This window comes from Natator depressus, chromosome 1, assembly GCF_965152275.1.
Source record: "Natator depressus isolate rNatDep1 chromosome 1, rNatDep2.hap1, whole genome shotgun sequence".
NCBI lineage: Eukaryota > Metazoa > Chordata > Testudines > Cheloniidae > Natator > Natator depressus.
Window position 1 is genome coordinate 263198535 of NC_134234.1, and position 23800 is coordinate 263222334.

At 40.8% G+C, this 23800-nt stretch overlaps 1 protein-coding gene across 6 annotated transcripts in view; it reads left to right on the top strand.

Moving 5' to 3' along the window:
* Positions 1-23800, top strand: part of ANKS1B (ankyrin repeat and sterile alpha motif domain containing 1B) — a 749199-nt gene that overhangs the window by 256515 nt on the left and 468884 nt on the right. For all 6 annotated transcript variants that reach the window (XM_074941837.1, XM_074941834.1, XM_074941833.1 and 3 more), the window contains one exon: positions 12825-12961. In XM_074941837.1, coding sequence (XP_074797938.1) covers positions 12825-12961 — 137 coding nt within the window. The remainder of the gene's footprint in view (positions 1-12824; positions 12962-23800) is intronic.

A 23800-nucleotide genomic window follows, 5' to 3' on the forward strand; every position in this document is an offset into this window, starting at 1 on the left:
CACTTCTGCCTGGAGGGAGCATCTGCCATGTGGTTACTGTGTTCCTTTCACCACCCAGAGCTAGGATACAGTTGCTTTGATATGACTGCATAAGTGTGGTTTGTAGTAACTATATTTCTGCTACTTCCCTGTGCAGTTGTGTTGAGCCGGTCACAGTCTAACACTAAAAAGTTAGGGCCCAGTTCTGAACTTCTTACCCAGACAGATCCCTTATTGTAAGTGTTCTCTGAGTAATGGCAGCACAATTGGGCCCTCGATGTTTTAGCATAATTCACTAGTATAGCTATCAATGTTAACTTCATTTCCTGCTGATCTGTGTCAGTTCTGAACTAGTAATCTAAGGGTGAAACGCTTCATATCTTATTACCAGTCTTTTCATTATCCAGATGCCTACAATTAAAAATTTTAATTTAGGATTTGTCTGAATTGTTAAGGAGGTTGGCCTCAGAGGGCCACAAGATTTGGCAGTTAAGATTGAAAGAATTTTCATTGTGTTATATCAGGAACAGACTTCTTACATTAGCATAAGAGACACGGTAGAAGAACTCTGAAGTCAACTTTTCTGTAACTTTAGTAGTCTTAAAAGGCAAAAATCTTGGCACAGTTTGCTTTATGGTGTTACATTCAAAATATTTGTTAAAATATTTACTACTTACAGAAATGAACCACTTCTGTACATAATGAACAGATTTGTTTTGTATAGTGTTGGTGACTTGGTTTAAAAACACAGTGGTTCCCAATGAAGGAAATCAGTATTATATCTTGTAAAAAACCTCTTGTTTTATTTGAAGTTCAATAATAACAAATCTTGTTTACTTCCATTTTCTCTGTTTCTCTCTCCCTTGCTGCATCTGCTATTCGTGACAGCAACGTGCAGCTTGCTGCCAGAACACTGTTTCTTCCATTTCTTTCTCTATATTTCACTTTTATTTTTATCACATTTATTTTAGGCAATAAAGAGTCATGAACCATATTTCTGCATTTATTGCAGACCCAAAATTCCCTTCACTGGTAGGCTTAGGTGTGCAAAAAAATACAGTCTGAGGCCACCTCATATGGAAATTTTGATTGCACAAGGAATGCCACGCAAAAGGGATAGCACTGGGGATGCAATTGCATTATTATAGATGCAGAATATTTTTACTAGTGTGACAAGATGGCCAGTGTTAGTCTAGTGGGTCCTGCGCTTTTCTTGGTGGGGAGCTAAGATGCCACCCCTTGCCCCTGTTCTTGGGGCATCAATGGCCCCGCTAGTGGCCCAGGAAGGTGGTAAAGGAGGGAAGGGGTCTGGGTTTGCTTCTCACTCTGAACTCCAGCCCCTCTCAACCCCTGCAGGTTTTTACCCTCTTCCCCTTTGGGTGGGGTACCTGCAGTCCTTAGATGCGGGGGAAGGGAGTCTCCCTCCCCTACTGGGCAGGGTACCTCTTACTTTAGTTCTCTGATTGTCCAAGTCTCACAGCACCCCTCCAAGCTCCACTCCTTTCTCCTCTTTCTCTGTCTGCTTGAAGCAGGAGGTTTTATTAGGTTCCTAACAGGGCCTTAATTGACTGCAGGTGCTCCAAATAATCTGCAGTCACCTTCCCTAGTCTACAGAGAACCACTCCTTAATTAGCCTTGAGTTTATATATTTCCCATCTAGCACTCTCCTACTGCTCCCTGGCTCTTCTGTATCACACTAGATGGAATCATTAACTTCAGACAGAATAACAAGTTAATCAGCATCTCCTTTCTCCCCCAAAATGTGTCTCTGAATAGTGGAAATGTGGGAGAACCCTACTGAGAGCACATCAGAGTAAATGTGTTTTTCAGGCTCTTCAAAAAGATCATTCCATTTGCTCTGCACTAGTCTGTACTACCATTTACATTGGGGTGGGCAAACTTTTTGGCCTGAGACCCACATCTGGGTATGGAAATTCTATGGTGGGCCATGAATGTTCATGAAATTAGGGTTGGGATGCAAGAGGGGGTGCAGGCTCTGGGGTGGAGCCAGAAATGAGGAGTTCAGGGTGAGGGAGGGGGCTCCAGACTGGGGCAGGGGCTTGAGGTGCAGGGACGGTGAAGTCTCCGGCTGGGTGTGTAGGCTCTGCGGTGGGGCTAGGGATGAGAGGTTTGGGTGTAGGAGGGTCTCCCGGCTGGGATCGAGGGGTTCAGAGGGTGGGAGGTGGATCAGGGCTGGGGCAGGGGGTTGGAATGTGGGAGGGGCTCAGGGATGCAGGCTCTGGGCGGTGCTTACCTCTAGCAGCTCCTGGAATCAGCAGCATGTCCCCCCTCCGGCTCCTACGCAGAGGTGCAGCCAGGCAGCTCTGCAGGCTGCCATGTCCACAGGCGCCACCGCTGCAGCTCCCATTGGCCGCAGTTCCCGGCCAATGGGCGCTGCGGGGGTGGCTCTTGGGGTGGGGGCCACCTGGCTGCCCCTAAACGTAGGATCCAGAGGGGGGACATGCCACTGCTTCTGGGAGCCATGCAGAGCAGCCCCTGACCCCGCTCCCTAGCTGGAGCTCAAGGGCCAGATTAAATCAGCTGGCAGACTGGATGTGGCCCCCGGCCCGTAGTTTGTCCACCCCGGTTTACATAGTACATCATATCACCCCATGCAGTGGAGCCTACCCTTCCTGAGAGGTGGTACCTAGAGCAGCCAGTAACAAAATAATTCTAGTGGAGCTAAGCAAACTTTGCTTCTCCCTTTCTCATCCACATACCATTCCCCTCCACTTACTGGAAGAGATTTGAGTGATGTATGTGTTTGCATGCAGAGAGTGACGCAGATGCTGGCCTGGCAGCGACCATGTGCTAGCAGCTGTGACACTTGCAACAAGAGTTACAAGATTACTGCTTGCACAGCCACCCAGCCGCACAGCAAAATAATACCTGGCAAAAGCGCAAAACAAACTGCCATAAAACATATTTGGACCAGCAGCTGGCAAGGCCATAAAAAAAAAAAAGCCAGCCACACCAGTGAAAAACCACTAAGGTGGCAATCCTAGTTAAGTAGGGAAATAAACTATAGTGGCACGTCACCTTTTTATCTGTACAATTGTGCCCACACTAGATGATGTAATGGTATAACTCAGGGATCATCAACCTTTGGCATGTGGCCCGTCAGGGAAATCCGCTGGTGGGCTGGGACGGTTTGTTTGCCTGCAGCGTCTGCAGGTTCGGTCAATTACAGCTCCCACTGGCCGCGGTTTGCCATTCCAGGCCAACGCGGGCTGCGGGAAGCGGCGGCCAGCACATCCCTAAGCCACATGCCAAAAGTTGCCAATCCCTTGTATAACTCTTTCAGAAGAAGTCACTTCCCTAGCTGGAATAGTTCTCCTGGTTGAAAAATTGTATGTAGAGCAGGCTAAACCTTAACTAAATTGATATGCTAGTCTTAGACCCATTTAGTAATGTTGAAGAAAAGTGTTGCACTGGACATCTGCCCGACTTCTATAATGACATAAAGCCTACCACCCTTCATGTCATGCCAGGCATGAACAAAGCCCTTCCTGAACCTGCTGTGGGGAAGGCGAAAAAACCCCAACTCCACCTAAGCCAATCTGGTAGTAAGGGAAAAATTCCTTCCCAGCCCCACTAAAATAGGGGCGGCAGGCACAATGCCCACAGCAGGTCTTGACCAAACCTGGTATTTCACCACCTAAAGAGAAACAATAGTTTCTTTATAGCCAAGGTTATTGTTAGCTGTCCATTATAAGCTTGATTTGACCATCTTCTCCTTTCATTCTCTGTGACTTTGACAGAATTCAAGTGGTTTGTCTGAAATTTCTCATATATGATCCTCTGGCAAAGGAGACATTTTTGGTAATGTTGGGCAAAAAGATAAGATGTGACAGTTCGAAAAAATCAGAGGCATTTCATTTTTGTAAAAAAAAATATTTTTTGCAACATTGTAAGCCAATGTCTCTAGTCTGGTTAAGCTGTGCAAGGCCAGAGATTTGGAGGGGATCCGTATGCTTCCTCTGTCTTGGGGGACAGGAACACTCCCTATGCTGGTAACTGGATGTGGTGAGTGGATAGGATCTGCAACTATGGCTCTACATCACTGGAGGATTCACCCATGTTGGGGGAATCTCTGCTGCCTGGATCCACCAGGTTTAAGTCCCCTTTGCTTCAGGGAACCAGGTCATATATCCAAAAAAAAAAAAAAAAAAAAGCTTTATCTAAGAATTCTGTATTTGATTTAATTTTCTGTCACTGGAAATGATGCCTTTGAGTATTTTGCAAATTTTGAAGGTTAATTTTTAAATTATTTGCTGTAGATTTTTGCAGCTCTTAAAAATCCCTGAGCTTTATGCAGACTTCATATAGTCTGTGGCCTCAGTGGGAGACTGTAAGCTCCACTAGTTGAAACACTTGATGAAGAATTTTTAAACGTCTCCAAGATTCACTTCTAGATTTTAGTCTTTTAACTTTCTTGATTTGGCTTTGAATGTTACAAAATCCACTGGTACAGCCTACAGAATTCCTTAAATCTGGAGCTTAATTCACTGGGTTGAAGGACTTAAAAGATTCTGAAGCCCTAGAGTTTAAGAAATTGTGCTGCTGTTCTACCAAGCAGAAGATAAATTTGATGAGAGTACAGCAGTGTTAGCTAGTATATGATGTTGTTTAATTTACATTTACTAACCTGTTAGAGAAGGTTCTACATTACATGGACTATTTTGTTCGTGGCATATCTATAAAACAAGAAAAAAGACTAAGAAGAGATTCCCAGGAAAAAATTTTTAAAACAGAATTAAAATTGTAAAACCTGTGAGAAAATCTTACTAGGATGTTAATTATCAAAATACTTAAAATTCTGGATTTTAAAAAAAGTCTGTATATTTAGATACAGCAGATATTTTTTATCAGTGCTATAAACACTCATGCTTTAATATCATAAGCCAACAACTAACAGTATTTCTTTCACCTTCCTCTGAAGCATCTTGTCCTGGCCAATGTTAGAGAGAGAATACTGAGCTAGATGGACGACTGGTTTGACCTGATATGTCAATTTCTATGTTGCCATGAAATTCATAGTACAGAATCAACAAATTATGTTAATTTTGACCATGTATCAGAGGCTATCCCTGTATGTATACAACAACCCCTTACACTTAACCAATATACCAATGTACAATTAACCAATGTACCAAAAGACCTCTTATGCATTTTTAATATGAAATAAACCTCACTGTGAATACTTATACAAAAAATATTAAAATAATGATATTAAGGTTGTAAAGTCAAAATGAGAATTAAGGTAGCCGACACTTAACTATAACGTGAGTATCTTAACCTTAACCAATAGTTACCAGACTTTGAAACACTTAGTTATTAAATTTCATCCTTATTTTAGAACTTTCAAGCTTCCAGATGTTTGGTTTATTTTATAATTGCAGTGTTTTTAAAAGGAGTTTTATTAAGTAATTGATACTTGTTAACACGGAATGAAGGTTGTACATATGTAATGTTGTCTGGAAACTACATTGTGCTGTTGTACAGCAGACTGGATATAGGCGAATACTTCAGACTTTTACTTTGAAGACTGCTAAAGTCTGGTGATTACCAAGAGCAATCTCTGGAGGCTACTGTCAACTCTGCTAAAGTAGATTAGGATGGCTGACTCAGATGACATATCTCTGGTTGCATTCGGAAATGGACTGCAAATAAAGCATACCTCATCTGTCAGCCACTAAAGTTCTGACAATGCTTTCAGAACAACAAAGTCTGTCTATATATGCACTTTGCAAAATATTGTACTATATACAGGGTAGAATTCAATGGCCCAGTCCTGCTCCCACTGCAGTAAAGGGGAGTTTTGCTATTAACATAAATATGAGCACAATCAATCCTCAGTAACATCCTAGATTGTTCTCTTTGGGGTACAGTTTGCTATAGAAGATCAATAGGATGTTCCATTTTTTAATGCATTACTGATGTAATCGAACATTTTGGCATCTATAATGACATTCTTTGCTCTTCATTCACCTTCTAGAAAGCTAACAACTAGAATACCGAAACAAGGAAAATGTGCAAGGTTATGAAATGTCAGTTGTAGACAGTGCAAACATGCCATGTAAATATGCAAAAGCCAGTACTAAACACTTGTAATTTTGAGGTTACAAAAAACAAAAATGGGATAAATAACTGTAGCATTGTTTTGGGAAGTTCTGTTAGGCATCTACTGCTTGCAGAGGCAGAGTACCAAAAGATTATTCAGGAAATAGTGTAAATGAACAATCATCTCTCATTAGTACTTAATGAGAGAGGTCTTTTCAGACCGTTGTCTGGCACTGCTAGGGTTATGCAAATTTGAAAAAAATTGCAAGGTCTATTTTTGCAGGTGGGTGATGAGAGGAAATAAAAAGTTGATAATCATCATACCCAAACTCTCACAGATGATGCAGAAACAACTAACCAGACTCCCTGCTGCCACTGGAATGTACTTCACTAGTAATTAATTCCAAACACCATCTCAAAATAGCTACCAGATCCAGTACCAAGCTAGTTATAGCTACAAGTGCTTTCAAGAAAACAGTTGCAGCTATATATTTACTATCCAACTCAGAACAATGCTAATTCAGGTTTAAGTACATAGGAAACAAAAGAAATTCAAGAGAACAAATGCATATAGTTTAGCGCAACCTGTTCTTCCCATATATCAAGTTTAGCTACTCATTGCTTCCATGCCTGAGTCTTCAATGTGCTCTTTTTGCATTTTCTCGAGTAATGTTTCTCGTGTCTTTAGATCCTAAAATATGTAATTTGTCCCGGTCTTTAATTCTGAGTTTTGTACCCTGGGGGTAGCTATGCATTGGTGGGGGGTGAGGATTCACCTAAGGGGTTCTGCTAAGGAAGGACAGCTTTTACGTCTGAAGCCCCACACTGGTGGAGTCTGCCTGGAGGAAGTACTGAATCAGTGAAACTTCTACAAGTTTGGGAACTGCTCTGCCCAGTTTTGCGCTTGTGCTTGCTGGCTCCAGCATCTTCAGTGGCTTGGGCCACTGTGCCTCCAGTTTTTGCGCTTGTGCTTGCTGGCTCCAGCATCTTCAGTGGCTTGGGCCACTGTGCCTCCATTCCAGGGTGTTTACTATTGCTGGAAACAGCAGTCTGGCTTGCCTAATAGATCCCAAGGGATAAATCAAGCCCATGTTGTATGGGACTCCCACTTTTTTTTTTTTTCAGGTAAAACACATTTTTAAACACAGCTATGTTTGAGTGCAGAATCCTGTTCTTTTTAATCACTGGTGCACTAAAGTCATCATTTTACTCATTTTTCCTTCATAGATGAATGCGCAATTCATGGATGTCTATGGAAGCCTTCATTATTGAAGGGAGTGGTTTCATTTTAGCATTCGTTGTGCTTTGCCAATGACTTCATAAAATAGTGGTAATTTCCTATAGCACTGTACAGACAATTGTGTTGAAAATCATTAAGATGAAAGTTTATGATAAAATCTTTTCAGAGCTAGTGTGGTTATTTTCTTATTTTTAATTTTTTAAAAATGTTATGACTGCCTTTGTTCTGCAACATGCTGAGTTTCAGGAATGTTTAATTTCTAAATCTAAAATTCAGAAGAGATTTGAATGTTGACAAACTATCATAGAATCATAGAATATCAGGGTTGGAAGGGACCTCAGGAGGTCATCTAGTCCAACCCCCTGACTATATATGGTCAGATTCACCAATATACTCTAGTTGTTTTACACAACTCCAGAGACAGTGTGACACAAAATAGCTGGAAACCTGCTACCAGCTAAACCGTATTTACATCTGATTTGTGTCACCAAAGCAGCACACCAGTTTATCTGACCCCAAGATACTATATTTAAAAACATCAGTAGAAAGCTGAGGAAAGTGTCTGATTTTAGCAATGTTGTTTGTCAAAAATTTACTGAATTGGTTAGGCATTTTTTTAAACGGTATATTCAGGAATACTCAAGTGCAGCATTGTGTTTTAGAAAGGGCCTAGTTTTCTGCTAGGTACTGGCATACTTATTGCCTGCTTAATAATAATTAACAATATAATAAATAGGCACTATATGAGTGCAATGCTGTCTATCATTTGGATATCTTAAAATACTTGGCAAAGATGAGAATGACCTTCTGCGTCAGGAGATTTTCAATGTACAGTTGTTCCCCCACGTACAGGAAAATAAAAAACTGCTGCTGTATAAATTACATTGATACTTTGTGTACTACTGTTCATACGATAAGTTTGCTTTCTTCTAATATTGTAGCACATTAAAGGACACAGGCATCAGTGAATTCATATTTTAATTGATGTTGTAAGGTCTGGTTTCTACTTGCCTGATTTCTTTATAATTCTAATTAAACTATTAATTTATTGATGTTTTCCTTTTCATATGTAACAGTACATTTACATAGCAAGGGGAGAACAACATAGTTTGCAGCTGTAATAAAGAAGGCAAGCTATTTCTGATTTTTGTCATTCTGCTTTTTATAATTTTGGGAGGGAAACTGTAAATTTTCCTAGATATAAGCAACCCTAGTATGTATAAACACTAAGCAGTCACCACTAGCATGAATGAGACCTCCATTCCCTTCCATGACTTTTATTTCCTGTTGATCTCCTGGTAGCCTATAAACTCTAGAAAAGGGTCAAATATTTCTCATATTGTTTATCATACTAGTAATAATAAGTAAGTTCCATCTTCAGTTAGACCTTTGGAGATAGTGGCCAAGATTTTCAAAAGACTGAGTGCCTATATCTCTGCTCCTAAATTGCTCAAGAATATGAGAGCTGATGGGTACTCGGTACTTTTGAAAATCAAGTGCAACTTATTTAGGTACCTTAATATGAATATAGAAGCCCAACTGTAGGCATCCATTTTGGCAGCCGAAGAAACATCCAGCTAAATATTGAACGCTACTAGAAGGGCATTTAATTAAATACACCACATAATCCAAGTTTTATTTTATCCTAAAGGTCATTGTGTATTTGAACGGATGTTGCAACAATTTGAATCACTTTGGGTATTTATCTTGCAATTGTGTAAATGAAAGGTACGGATGAAGAAATTAACTCCCAACCTTCTTGTCTTATGAAAAGATTAGTTATAGTGTTAATTCTTGTATGTTTACTTTGTTAGAGACACGTTAGTGTATACTAAGAACTAAACTATTTTTTTACATGAACAAGATACCTGGATGACCATATTAATTATGTCTCAAAACTGTGAACTAGGGAGCAGAGAAGGTTAGTGTCCCCACCTTTCTGCTGTTACATAGAACAAACTGAGGTTATACGGTAACTGTGTTGACATAATACATTTACACTTCTGTAACACTTAGCGTCGCAGAGGCATTTGACTGTCCTTCCTGACATTCTGCTTTAAAAAAAGCAGTATTCAAAAATCAAGGTAATCCAGATTAAGTGGATTAAAAACTGGCTAACTGACAGATCTCAAAGTAATTGTAAAAGTGGAATAATCATCCTGTGGGAGTGTTTCTAATTGGGTTCCACAGGGATTTGTTCTTGGTCCTGTTCAATATTTGTATCAATGATCTGGAAGAAAATATGAAATAATTGCTGGAAAAATTCCCACATAATGATGGAGAAAGCTCAGTTATACATATAGATCTGGACTGGCTGGTAAAGTGGGTTTATTTGAACAACATGCTTTTTACCACAGCCAAGTGCAAGTTGTATATGTAGGAGCAAAGAATGTAGGTCATAATTACTTGAGTGGAGACAGTACCCTGGAATGCACTGACACTGAAAAGGATTTAGGGATAATGGTAGGTAACCAACTGAATATGAGCCCCCTAGTGTAATTCTGTAGTTTAGAGGGCAAATGTAATCCTTTGGTACACAAACCTGGGAATATCAAGGAGGAGTAGGAAAGTAGCATTACCCCTATATATAGCGTTAATGAGACCATTACTGGAACACCATGTCCAGTTCTGGTATCCACGCTTCAGAAAGGATGTAGAAAAATTGGAAAGGGTTCAGAAAAAAGTTGCAAGAATAATCTGAGACATGGAAAATGTGCCTCATAGTGAGAGACTTAAGAAGCTCAATCTATTTGTTTTTTTCCAAGAGAAGGTTAAGAGGTTATTTGGTTATGGTCTACAAGTACTTAAGTGTGCAAGAGATTTCTGAGGGTAGATGGCGCTTTAATGTATCAGAAAAAGACATAACTAGATCAGGTGGTCGGATGCTGAAGCTTTCTAAAAGAATGCTATATCAAACAGAAGTTATGGACTTGATGCAGAAATTAGTGGATGAGATTCTATGGTATGTGTTATGGAGAAGGTGTATTAGATCATAATGGTCCTTTCTCTTCTTAATTTCTGAATCACATCATCTGGCTAAATTCTGTGCTAACATGCACCCCGGTGCAACAACTCAGTGAAATTAATAGGACTGCCTGGAATGTAAATCAGCAACAACAACAACAAAGATATTTGTTTGATCTATCTGGGTGTATGTTTACATATGCTCTAGTTTTAGAATTATTTTTTAATAATTTTGGTTATTATTTTTAATGTAAGAAAATATCTTATGGGGCATATTCTCAGCTCTGCTTCTCTTCATTTGTTCTGCTCATGTGTCACAAAAGGAGCAAAAAATGACCACAAACCCCTAACATGAGGGAGTTCATAGTGGGCACTGATCAGAAATGGCTTCTATGACACCCTACCTGTGAAAGCTGGTGTGTTAGGGGTAGGGAGAGAACGTGACTGGCGCATGGATTATCCACTGGAGATTACTCGAATGCATGCTTGGGGGACCATTGGCAGCTGGTGCATGCTAGAACAGCCCCTAGACTACTATACCTTTTCCTGGAACTGGCAGAGAATCAGACATCAATAACTGGCTCACTGTCAGTTTAGTCTCTGGCTGCCAGCTCACTTTCCACTGGATGCAGCAGAGTCTGGCCCTACTGTTTCAAGGGTAAATTGCTTCCTTTTATCTTGAATTGCTGCACTGAAATTTATATTAGTTTGAATGTATTTACAGTTAGGGCTTTCATAAAAAAAACTACCTAAAAATATTTTCTTTGGTCCTATTCCCAACAAACAGAAAGGGAAAATAAATTAGAGCATTATAATTATGCAGTAATTTATATTACAAAAGAAAATTAATTCAAGGCTTTTTATTATTAATGAAACTGCATACCATATACTTAAACTAGAAAATATCTTTGCTATAGTTGAATTGGTAATGATTCTCTCTCTTTGATGGAGAAAACCCATGTGGTACATCATTATTGGTCATCTGATGGTGGGTCATACAGTGAAAATAAAAAGCTGTTCACAATAAGGACATTGTTTATAAGAAACAACTACATATCTTAGAGACTAACCAATTTATTTGAGCATAAGCTTTTGTGAGTTACAGCTCACTTCATCGGATGCATAAGCTTATGCTCAAATAAATTGGTTAGTCTCTAAGGTGCCACAAGTACTCCTTTTCTTTTTGCGAATACAGACTAACACGGCTGTTACTCTGAAACTACATATCAGATGCTTTATTCCCTTGAGAAAGGACAGAGGGTCTGAAATGTTGAGCTGTTGAGTTTTTTCAGGGTGCTTGCATAATCGAAATACATTGTTTGTAGAATTTAGTATCTAAGAATATAAAGTTTCAGAGTAGCGGCCGTGTTAGTCTGTATTTGCAAAAAGAAAAGGAGTACTTGTGGCACCTTAGAGACTAACCAATTTATTTGAGCATAAGCTTTCGTGAGCTACAGCTCACTTCATCAGATGCATTCCATCGGATGCATTCACTGAATGCATCTGATGAAGTGAGCTGTAGCTCACGAAAGCTTATGCTCAAATTGGTTAGTCTCTAAGGTGCCACAAGTACTCCTTTTCTTTTTAAGAATATAACGTATTCCAATAAACACAAAAGGGCCTGATTCTTATCTACACTACTTCCAATTTATGCTGCTCTGGCGGTGTAAAGAAGATTTTAAGTGGGAATACTATATTTTTGCTCACTTCAAGGCCCCTTGCATGACTACAGTGGTGTAAACTGACTTTATTGGAAGTGAAGAATCAGACCCTAGAGAGTGCACAGGTTTTACATATATTGTAGGCCTGAAGATTGCTTTTCACTGCTCTGGACCTGTAAAGCAGATTTTAAGTAGGGGTAAATTACGTTTACACTCACTTTAAGGCCAGAGCAAGGTAAAGGTGCTTTAGTGTAATTAAGACTCAGGCCCTATATGTATTTATCTTCCTAGAAATGTGTTGTTACATCTCTCCCCTACTCCTCTTACAGGATTCATACTTTGATGTGTATATTTTCAGTGGTGTGTCTGTAACATTAATATACCCTAACCCACAGGAGCATATGGGCCTCAGTCCAACATAGCACTTAATCATGTACTTAATTTTAAGCATGTGAGTAGTTACACTGACTCCTGTGGGACTGCACAAATGCTTTAAATTAGGCACATGTTTAAGTACTTTACTGAATTGGTGCCTTGATGGTCTTATTACAGCAAAGCTGACCGAAAAGCAATATGACCGGCAGTTGATATTTAGCCTTAGATTATTCTGATTATAAAAGCAGTATTAGGAACTGTGATGAGTAATTCAGAAAAATGAATTAAACAATATTTTTTCATTTTGTGTGCACTAATATTTAGGTACCATAGGGGGTGATATATACCAGCTTAAATGGAAAAAAAATGTACTAAAAATATAGGATAAATATGCAGTATTTTCCTCACTGTCTGTGCTCAACAATGTTAATTTTTCAAAGTTGAAATATTGCTCTGTTTTCAAAAGTATTTTCTGATTTTAAAAGACATATACTGTTCTAGAATATGTAGTAGGTTCATCAAAATGCTATTTTTATTCACAGATAATGCACCTCAGGTAGCGATTACTGCACCAGGAACTGGTAACCATAGAAACAGCTCTACAGGCCCAACACCTGACTGCTCTCCTCCATCACCAGACACTGCACTTAAAAATATAGTAAAAGTTATACGCCCTCAGGTAGGTCATCAGAATAAACTCTCTTGTTATTTGTTTCTGATTCTGTGAACAGTTGACCGTGTGTGCACGCACATGTATGTATGCATGTACTCTGTCTCTAATAAGGACCTTTTGAATATATAAATGTAGATAATTAAAAAAATGGAGAAACTGAGACGTCCAAAATATTTTCTGACCCCAGAAAAAGATCTTGGTTATACATGGGGAAATTAAAACCTCTGGGAATATGGTCAGAGAGATGTACAATGTCTTAAAATAATTATACAACTATTTCTTGTTACAGAATTAATGACAAATATTTTTTTTGTTTAATGCTAGTGCTTTATTTGGCTGCCTTTAGTTTTCCTCCAAGTTTTTGTTCTCTTTTTATCCTTTTTCCAGGCCCCTTTCCCTCACTATACTTCTGTCCTCTTGATTCCATACCTTTTGGACATTATTTATTTTACTTTCTCTTATATTATTGTTGAGTCTACATAACTTTAAACTTTTCCACATATTTCTAATTCTGTGTATAGAATAGACGAAAGGGTCTTATACCTGCTTAACACTATAGTACCTAAATATCTTCCCGTAGGGCATTAAGCAACGTGACTAACATCTGTCACAAGTTATTTGTTTGTTCTCTGATCCTTTCTTCAGGAAGAGAAGCATATGCTGTGGTGTGTCTTGTTTTGGTTGTATTAATTTTTTATAAGACACATGTTACTATGTATCTGTTAAAGAAGGCAAGGTCAAAGAAATGTCTTATATTTTGAGTAGAAGGTGATGAGGTTTGTGATAGTCTTTTAGTTCTTGGAGAATTCACTCCACAGGCTGGGGCCAGCTCCTCCCCCCAGATTCTGTCTCCCACACGGATGAGTTTTGCCCTTATTGTAGAGAATTCTGTTGTGCCAGAGAGCAAAGTTGCTGAGTACAGTCTTCATCCCAGAGCTTTAGGTGGTCTGTTAGCTAAAATGGGCCCAGGCAATGCAGTGCCATGAAAATAAGGACCTAGACTTTGAACTTGATTCAGTAGTCCATGGGAAACTTGTGGAGAGACCAGAGAGGCTGAAGACTTCATGCCAAGGTATATCGTCACATTGCTATAGTCCAACTGAGAGGTGACACAGACATGAATGAGTTGATGCCATCCAAACATTGGTCCATCGATGGTAGTGGTGTGGTTGTATGTGGTGAAAGACAGGTAGAGCTGTGTGTCATCTGCATATTGGTGCCACTTCAGTTGTCTGACCAATTCACCTAGTGGCTGCACATAGATGTTGAAAAGGACTAGAGAGACAATTGATCCTTGTGGGACTCCATGGTGAGGGTCTAGTGGTAGAGGTGAAGTTTCTCATCAGTACTCATTGGGTACATGCCTCCAGGAATGACTCAAACCATATTAACACATTACTCTGCTCCATTGCCGCCTCTCACATGAGAAGCAGTTGACATGGTTGACCGTGTCAAATGCTGCAGATAGGTCCAGAAGGTTGAGAATGGATGTCTGCCCTCCATCCACTGACAGCTGGAGATCATCCATTAGTGCCATTATCGCAGTTTCAGTTCCATGTTCTGGCCTGAATCCACATTGTACTATGTCTAGAATATTATCTTCTTGGTCTTTTTTGCCTTTTCCCAATTGTCTCCCCCTTTTTCTATTTCTGTAGGTTCTCTCTTTCTCTATCTCTCCCCCTCTACATCATAGTGCTATTGAAGTATCTTCTTCCCTCTTAGTTGTTTTTTCTAATAGGAGGCAGGCAGACAGGCACTGGAAATACTGTTGGAACAAGTGGTTGTGTGGTAGTTCATTGAAAATAGCATTTAAAAATCTGTTTTCATCATGATATTGCCAACAGATGGACCCAGAACATTGAATGGTGATGTTCTTGTGCTAGTTCATCTTGAATAGTGTTCATAGGGACTCAGGAGAGGAGTTGTTTGGATTTAAATCAGACCCATTTACGCACTCTCAGTGTATATGGTATCAGCGGTGCTGTCATCCTACTGCAGAAGAAAAGGGGTTATGGTCAGAACTTCACCATTCTTGTTAGAATGGACAGTCAAAATAACTTTAACATAATATTTAGCCACCCTTTTTGCTATGTAGAACACTTCAGTAGTAGGAAGTATGTAACCTATTGGTCAGTGTGTATTTATGTGTCTGCCTCTGTGCCCAATCCACCGTGGAGATGGATCTGTTACAGCTCTTAGCTCCCCTTTCCCTTTTCTTTCCTGTATCTCCCTTAGATCCCTATCTGCTATGTCCCCCCCACCCTTCCATTTAGCTAATCTCCTCCCAACAAAACCCTACCCTAAGAATTTTTAAAAAAGAAATTGTGGAACTAACATGATGTTTGCAAAACATCACTCTGTTAATTCTGATTATATATTTACTCCCTTTCCCCTGCCCTTTGTCTGTCTTGTCTATTAAGACTGCAAGCTCTTTTGAGCAGGGACTGTTACTCTGACTGTACAGTGCCTGTCTTGGTTGGCCTCTAGGCACTATCATAATACAAATAAATAATAATGATAACATATAATACATACAGATTAATTCATTTTAGGGGTATATTTTGTTCCCTGCTAGGGCCCCTTTACACGATTCTGACAGAGTAGAGAGGTTTTAAGAGGAACAGAAATAGCCTGCAGGGAACAGCCCCAGCACAAAAGTGGACTAAACTGCTATACCACTTTTTTCCTCTTCTCTATCCAGCATAGTGACATACTAGGGGAGTGACTGGATGGGACAGCGAGTGCTAGAATGTAAAGTTCTCTGGCTGTTTGGGGCTAGTGAGCTCCCCCAGCCCCTGCACTCAGAGCTGCTTTGTCCTTTTGCAAAGGCATACATCTGCCTCTGTCTTCTAGGACCGCACTTTGCCACTACCCAGCCAATCCCTTCTGGATCCTTGCTTCCTTCATATTCCACTGCCTTCCCAAGTCCTCCATTCCCTCTAAAAACCTTCCCTTTAAGGCTCTTTTATTACTGTTAGACTCCAGGCTACAGACAGGCTCCCTACGCAGAAAGTTAAGAAGCTGCCTCTGATATGTGTAGGCAGCAAAGACAGCATCCCACGGATTCCTCTGCCTGCAGACCCAGGGGCTGTGGAGGCCCTGATTTTCCTCAGAAGCAAGCTTTTCCAATTTTCACCATAATCAATAGGCTTTGAACATTCTTTGAAATTGATTCAGAGTTATCATGTTACATACGAACAAACAGAAAAATGGTATGAAGTTCAGCGTATGACTGAGTGAAGGTGAGATCCGTGATTTTTTTTTCTTCATTTTATTCAGACAAATTTTGCCATGGTCTAACTCCATCAAGGATTATTTTGATTACTAAACTTTAGCCTGGAAAAGGAAGTACAACTCCTGTTCATGAGTTATGCTTCTATGAAACACCAAGCTGTCACTCTGGAGTGTTCCTCTCACTCTGGAGTTACTCACAGTCCTTTGTGCTGAAAGGAATGATTGGAAACATTTTTTATAAAATGCCATGTGACATCAGAGTTTTGAATATGAATGTTTAATATTTGTGTGTTTCATAGCACATAATTGCTGGTTTCCAAACACTATCAGAGTGATTCTGTAAGTGAACAAAATCCCACTTTTGGAAACACCTTTGTAAAACTGCCATAACATAGCTTTTCGTTTTGTCTGCTTGATTTTATTTGAACCCCTTATTCTTTTATTTTCAACTTCAGTTTTGTTAGAGTGATAGGAGCTCTTGAACCTGATTCTCATTTACACTGAGCCCCCCTTACACTACTCTGGCAGTGTGAGAGTCCCTTAAAATGGTCGTAAATTACATTTATGCCCCCTCCAAGACTTTCTGATACTGGCAGAGTGGTGTAAAGGGGCTCTGTTTAGACTATGATTTAAAGGTGTGTTGTTAGATTGTGAAAGATAGCTTGATCTAAGTTACACCTTCTAAAACTTTAGAGTCCTTTGAGCTTTATTTTGACCACTTACCATGTACTAAAGTACATCTTGTCTTGTCTGTGCTAGAGCTGTAGAAGGTGTTAGACTGATATATCTTTAAATCGTAGTCTAACACAAACCTAAATGAGACTAAGCCCACATGTAAAGTCTTATGTGCATTAGTCAGCACACTGAACAAAGTACTCTGGATTTACAGCAAGTCACTTGTTAATCAGCATTTGAATACAGGTATGTCTACACTGCAATTAGATACCTATAGCTGGCCCAAGCAAGCTGACTCCCAGTCTCTTGGGGCTTGGGCTGCAGGGCGGTTTAAGTGCAGTGTAGGCTTGTGCCACAGCCGGAGCTCTGGGACCCTATCACCTCGCAGGGTCCTAGAGCCCAGATTCCAGTCTGAGAAAGGAAGTCTACACTGCAATTAAACAGCCCTGCAACTCGAGCCCTGAATCAGCACTAGCCAGCTGCAGGTTTTTAATTGCCATGTAGACATACCCTAGGTGAGCCACATTCTCTTGTAATAATGTCTCTATAATGTTCCAAGACACAGATGTAAGGCTCAACCATCTCAGCATCTCCTTTTGTGAATTTGTTTTTCTTGGCCGAGCCATTTACTTGTGGAGTCTTGGGCAATAATCATGAATTTCAATTCTGAACTCTCAGAGAAACCTTTTAAAATTCTTCATTTATTAATTATAATGTATTGACTACTTTTTCTCTTCATGTCTTGCTAAGGTGGGTTTCATGTGGCTAACTGCAGTTATGATGTCCAAAGTGTGGACTATTTAAAAAAATGTCTCAGGCATTATCTTCCGTGAATAAATGCTCATTTTATGTGAACAGGATTGTTCCTTGATATTGTTGTCAGTGATCTGGTGTTTAATAAGTGGGGGGTGGGGGTGGGGGAATGGGATGGCGGAATGAATTTCAGTATTTGTGACAGGTCACATTTAGATGCAAGATTTTTTTTATCCATCTGAATATTACTGGCTAAAATTGCCTTCCTCTCACACTTGTTGTTGTTTATATTGCTCAACTCCCAAATAACCTCCTAGAAGAATTCTTTTTAACATCTTCTGTTCCGCTGATTTTGGAAGTACTGTCTTTAAAAGAATGGTAATCTCATACACTAGCAGCATATGGTCAACAAGTCTGAGTGCCAGCCATGGTCTGTCACAGCTGGCAGGTCTAGGAGCAATGTGGAGGTAGTTTAGGTCTTTAGAGGAGAGAGCAAATTATTTCAGTCACTGTAGAGCCTCTCTGGCTGACACAATGAGTGGCATTGATTTACATTTGCAGAGGAAATTGGATCCAAATGTTTTACAGGTAGATTCCTCCCCACTCACACAAGCATGCTGTAGAAAGGTCTTTAAAAATGGCTGTGGGTAGGCAAAGGAGACATTAGAATCCCAGAAGACCATTTTCCCTCAAAAATTGTGGCTAAAGCCTAAGGACTTGATCATGCTTTATGACACTACAAACATTACCAGGTATGCTGGGAAATGACTTACCATGCTTTTCCATCAATATGTAGTAAGTCATTTTTAAGATGCAGCAATCATCATTAATCTGTGTTACAGTATAGCTGAGAGGTCCAAACTGAAACTGGAGTCCCATAGAGCTATGTGGTAGAAGAAAGGAACTATCATTTACCCTATTTTACAGACTGGAAACTGAGGCTCAGAGAGATTAAGTGACTTGTCTAATGTCACACAAGTAGTCTGTGGTAGAGTTAATGACACTGCCAACATTTCAGCTGAAACAGTATGGGTTGTATCTCAAACATTTTTTGAGATGTTAGCAGCCAGTTTCACAATTTTATTAACAGATAAACCACAAAGATCAATGTCACTGGCTCCCAGAACCTCAGAAATTCCTAGTAAATGTGTAATATAGCTATGATTTTTTTTCTATTTTACTGACATTGAGTCAGGGTTACTTGCAGGCAAAGCTGCTGCAAAGAAAACTGGTGTTTACATTTTTTTTTTTGCTTGTTTCTTGCACTTCAAAAAAAAAAAAAGAACATAATTTGTTAGATACTGTTCTGGTGCCTCAGGCTGGTCATCCCATCCTCAGCATTACTCATCTCCACTGATTTCAACTTCCTTTAAGAGATCGATCAAAAATCGTAACAGAATAGCAGGGGACAGTTAAGAAAATCTTGTGAAATATCCAGTGGAACAGCCCTACACAGGTGTGGAAATACTCTACTGCCAGCAGACCCATTAATATAGCATTTCATATCACAAGAAAGAAAGAAAGAAAGAGCCAAGTTCTGTGAGATGCTGAGTACTCCCTGCAAAGTGCTGAGCATCCCAGATTCCCATTAAAGTCAAGGTACTTAGCACCTTGCCCAATAGACCCAAAGCCTAGGCATGGATTTAGGGTATAGAATCATAGAATCATAGAATATCAGGGTTGGAAGGGACCCCAGAAGGTCATCTAGTCCAACCCCCTGCTCGAAGCAGGACCAATTCCCAGTTAAATCATCCCAGCCAGGGCTTTGTCAAGCCTGACCTTAAAAACCTCTAAGGAAGGAGATTCTACCACCTCCCTAGGTAACGCATTCCAGTGTTTCACCACCCTCTTAGTGAAAAAGTTTTTCCTAATATCCAATCTAAACCTCCCCCATTGCAACTTGAGACCATTACTCCTCGTTCTGCCATCTGCTACCATTGAGAACAGTCTAGAGCCATCCTCTTTGGAACCCCCTTTCAGGTAGTTGAAAGCAGCTATCAAATCCCCCCTCATTCTTCTCTTCTGCAAACTAAACAATCCCAGCTCCCTCAGCCTCTCCTCATAAGTCATGTGCTCTAGACCCCTAATCATTTTTGTTGCCCTTCGCTGGACTCTCTCCAATTTATCCACATCCTTCTTGTAGTGTGGGGCCCAAAACTGGACACAGTACTCCAGATGAGGCCTCACCAGTGTCGAATAGAGGGGAACGATCACGTCCCTCGATCTGCTCGCTATGCCCCTACTTATACATCCCAAAATGCCATTGGCCTTCTTGGCAACAAGGGCACACTGTTGACTCATATCCAGCTTCTCGTCCACTGTCACCCCTAGGTCCTTTTCCGCAGAACTGCTGCCTAGCCATTCGGTCCCTAGTCTGTAGCGGTGCATGGGATTCTTCCATCCTAAGTGCAGGACCCTGCACTTATCCTTATTGAACCTCATCAGATTTCTTTTGGCCCAATCCTCCAATTTGTCTAGGTCCTTCTGTATCCTATCCCTCCCCTCCAGCGTATCTACCACTCCTCCCAGTTTAGTATCATCCGCAAATTTGCTGAGAGTGCAATCCACACCATCCTCCAGATCATTTATGAAGATATTGAACAAAACCGGCCCCAGGACCGACCCCTGGGGCACTCCACTTGACACCGGCTGCCAACTAGACATGGAGCCATTGATCACTACCCGTTGAGCCCGACAATCTAGCCAGCTTTCTACCCACCTTATAGTGCATTCATCCAGCCCATACTTCCTTAACTTGCTGACAAGAATACTGTGGGAGACCGTGTCAAAAGCTTTGCTAAAGTCAAGAAACAATACATCCACTGCTTTCCCTTCATCCACAGAACCAGTAATCTCATCATAAAAGGCGATTAGATTAGTCAGGCATGACCTTCCCTTGGTGAATCCATGCTGACTGTTCCTGATCACTTTCCTCTCATGTAAGTGCTTCAGGATTGATTCTTTGAGGACCTGCTCCATGATTTTTCCAGGGACTGAGGTGAGGCTGACTGGCCTGTAGTTCCCAGGATCCTCCTTCTTCCCTTTTTTAAAGATTGGCACTACATTAGCCTTTTTCCAGTCATCCGGGACTTCCCCCGTTCGCCACGAGTTTTCAAAGATAATGGCCAAGGGCTCTGCAATCACAGCTGCCAATTCCTTCAGCACTCTCGGATGCAACTCGTCCGGCCCCATGGACTTGTGCATGTCCAGCTTTTCTAAATAGTCCCTAACCACCTCTATCTCCACAGAGGGCTGGCCATCTCTTCCCCATTCTGTGATGCCCAGCACAGCAGTCTGGGAGCTGACCTTGTTAGTGAAAACAGAGGCAAAAAAAGCATTGAGTACATTAGCTTTTTCCACATCCTCTGTCACTAGGTTGCCTCCCTCATTCAGTAAGGGGCCCACACTTTCCTTGGCTTTCTTCTTGTTGCCAACATACCTGAAGAAACCCTTCTTGTTACTCTTGACATCTCTTGCTAGCTGCAGCTCCAGGTGCGATTTGGCCCTCCTGATATCTTTCCTACATGCCCGAGCAATATTTTTATACTCTTCCCTGGTCATATGTCCAACCTTCCACTTCTTGTAAGCTTCTTTTTTATGTTTAAGATCCGCTAGGATTTCACCATTAAGCCAAGCTGGTCGCCTGCCATATTTACTATTCTTTCGACTCATCGGGATGGTTTGTCCCTGTAACCTCAACAGGGATTCCTTGAAATACAGCCAGCTCTCCTGGACTCCCTTCCCCTTCATGTTAGTCCCCCAGGGGATCCTGGCCATCTGTTCCCTGAGGGAGTCGAAGTCTGCTTTCCTGAAGTCCAGGGTCCGTATCCTGCTGCTTACCTTTCTTCCCTGCGTCAGGATCCTGAACTCAACCAACTCATGGTCACTGCCTCCCAGATTCCCATCCACTTTTGCTTCCCCCACTAATTCTACCCGGTTTGTGAGCAGCAGGTCAAGAAAAGCGCCCCCCCAGTTGGCTCCCCTAGCACTTGCGCCAGGAAATTGTCCCCTACGCTTTCCAAAAACTTCCTGGATTGTCTATGCACCGCTGTATTGCTCTACCAGCAGATATCAGGAAAATTAAAGTCACCCATGAGAATCAGGGCATGCGATCTAGTAGCTTCCGTGAGTTGCCGGAAGAAAGCCTCATCCACCTCATCCCCCTGGTCCGGTGGCCTACAGCAGACTCCCACCACTACATCACTCTTGTTGCACACACTTCTAAACTTAATCCAGAGACACTCAGGTTTTTCCACAGTTTCGTACCGGAGCTCTGAGCAGTCATACTGCTCCCTTACATACAGTGCTACTCCTCCACCTTTTCTGCCCTGCCTGTCCTTCCTGAACAGTTTATAACCATCCATGACTGTACTCCAGTCATGTGAGTTATCCCACCAAGTCTCTGTTATTCCAATCACGTCATAGTTCCTTGACATCACCAGGACCTCCAGTTCTCCCTGCTTGTTTCCAAGGCTTTGTGCATTTGTATATAAGCACTTGAGATAACCTGTTGATCGCCCATCATTCCCAGTATGAGGCAGGAGCCCTCCCCTCACAGACATTCCTGCCTGTGCTTCCTCCCGGTATCCCGCTTTCCCACTTACCTCAGGGCTTTGGTCTCCTTCCCCCGGTGAAACTAGTTTAAAGCCCTCCTCACTAGGTTAGCCAGCCTGCTGGCAAAGATGCTCTTCCCTCTCTTTTTCTTTTTATTCCAGTACATCTCCACTGGAATAAAAGACCCGCGGCTGGCCCAGTTCAGCTGACTTGGGCTTGCGGGGCTAAAAATTGCAGTGTCACATTCCGGCTCAGGCTGGAGCCTGGGCTCTGGGACCTTCCCCCTCGCAGTTCCCAAAGATCAAGTTCCAAACCAAACCCAAACATCTGCACTGCAATTTTACAGCTCCACAGCCCAAGCCTGGCGAGCCCGAGTCAGCTGACCCAGGCCAGTCATGGGTGTTTAATTGCTGTAGACATAGCCTTAGTTCCTGATTCTCAGACACTTGTATTTGTTTATATGGAATTATTTTTAAACCTAAAGTGTTTGCCCAAATCTACTGGGAATCGTTCAAAACCTTCCTTATCCTAGTAATACTGAAAGCAAGAACGCTCTATGAAATAGTCAAAAAAGAAATAACAGGTATGCTATTAATGTCTATTTAAAAAGCTAATAATTCATATACATATGATTGCAAGTAGAACAAAAAAAAGTTCTGTAGTATTCTAAAAATATGTATGAGTCATACATGTTTAGAAATAAAAGTATACTTTATCATATAGTTAGTGAGAAGGCTGATAATATCTCCAGAGCAGAATATTTAGAAATCCTTGTTTAGATACTCAGTGACTACTTAACACCATTAACTAAAATATTATTAATCGTGCACATTGTAATAGACCTTCTCTTTTGACAACTCATTACAAAACATTATTCCAATTAGATGATTTTAATTAGAGCTAAGCAAATATGAAAATAAAAACATCTGTTCAATACACAGTAGTGATGAAAAAAGAAAACAAGCTGTTTGAGTGCATTAAAGCTTTGATCCACCCTTGGTTCAGCAAGGAATTTAAGCACATATCTAAGTTTAAGCATGTGAATAATCCTCACAATTAGTAATTGTGATTTGTTTAGAGAATATTGTTTCTAAATAGATACTTTTCTCTTGTTGAAGCTGAATTGCCTCTCTGGAGCTGTCCTGTAGTTTTAGTTTTCTAATTCAGTGTGTACATAAGAGTCAGAGGAATTCAGAGTTATTCAGATCTCTATTTACAGTATATGGGCCCAAGCTCGTGCAGTACTGAACATCCTCAACTCTTTGGAGTCTATGATACTTGAGGATCAGGCCTGTTATAGGTAAATGGTTGAAAAGTGGATCACAGAATATGTAAAAGCCTCAATGAATAATTCAATAAACATTTTTCAGTGAATATAGTGCATATACAGTTTGTGAAAATGGCGCTTTCTCAGAGGCTAAAGATCCACTGTTAATACTAATCCCATCCTTTAAAAAGGAACCAATACCCACAAAAATGCAACAGCTTTAGTGCATCAGAACAAAGTGGGTGTCACAGGAGGTATAGATAGACTCCTGGCTCCAACCACTAGGTTGTATTATCTTAGTGGTCAGAACAGCACCAAAAGGAAGAGCCAAAGGCATAGCCGGGAGGCAAGCCAGTGGTCAG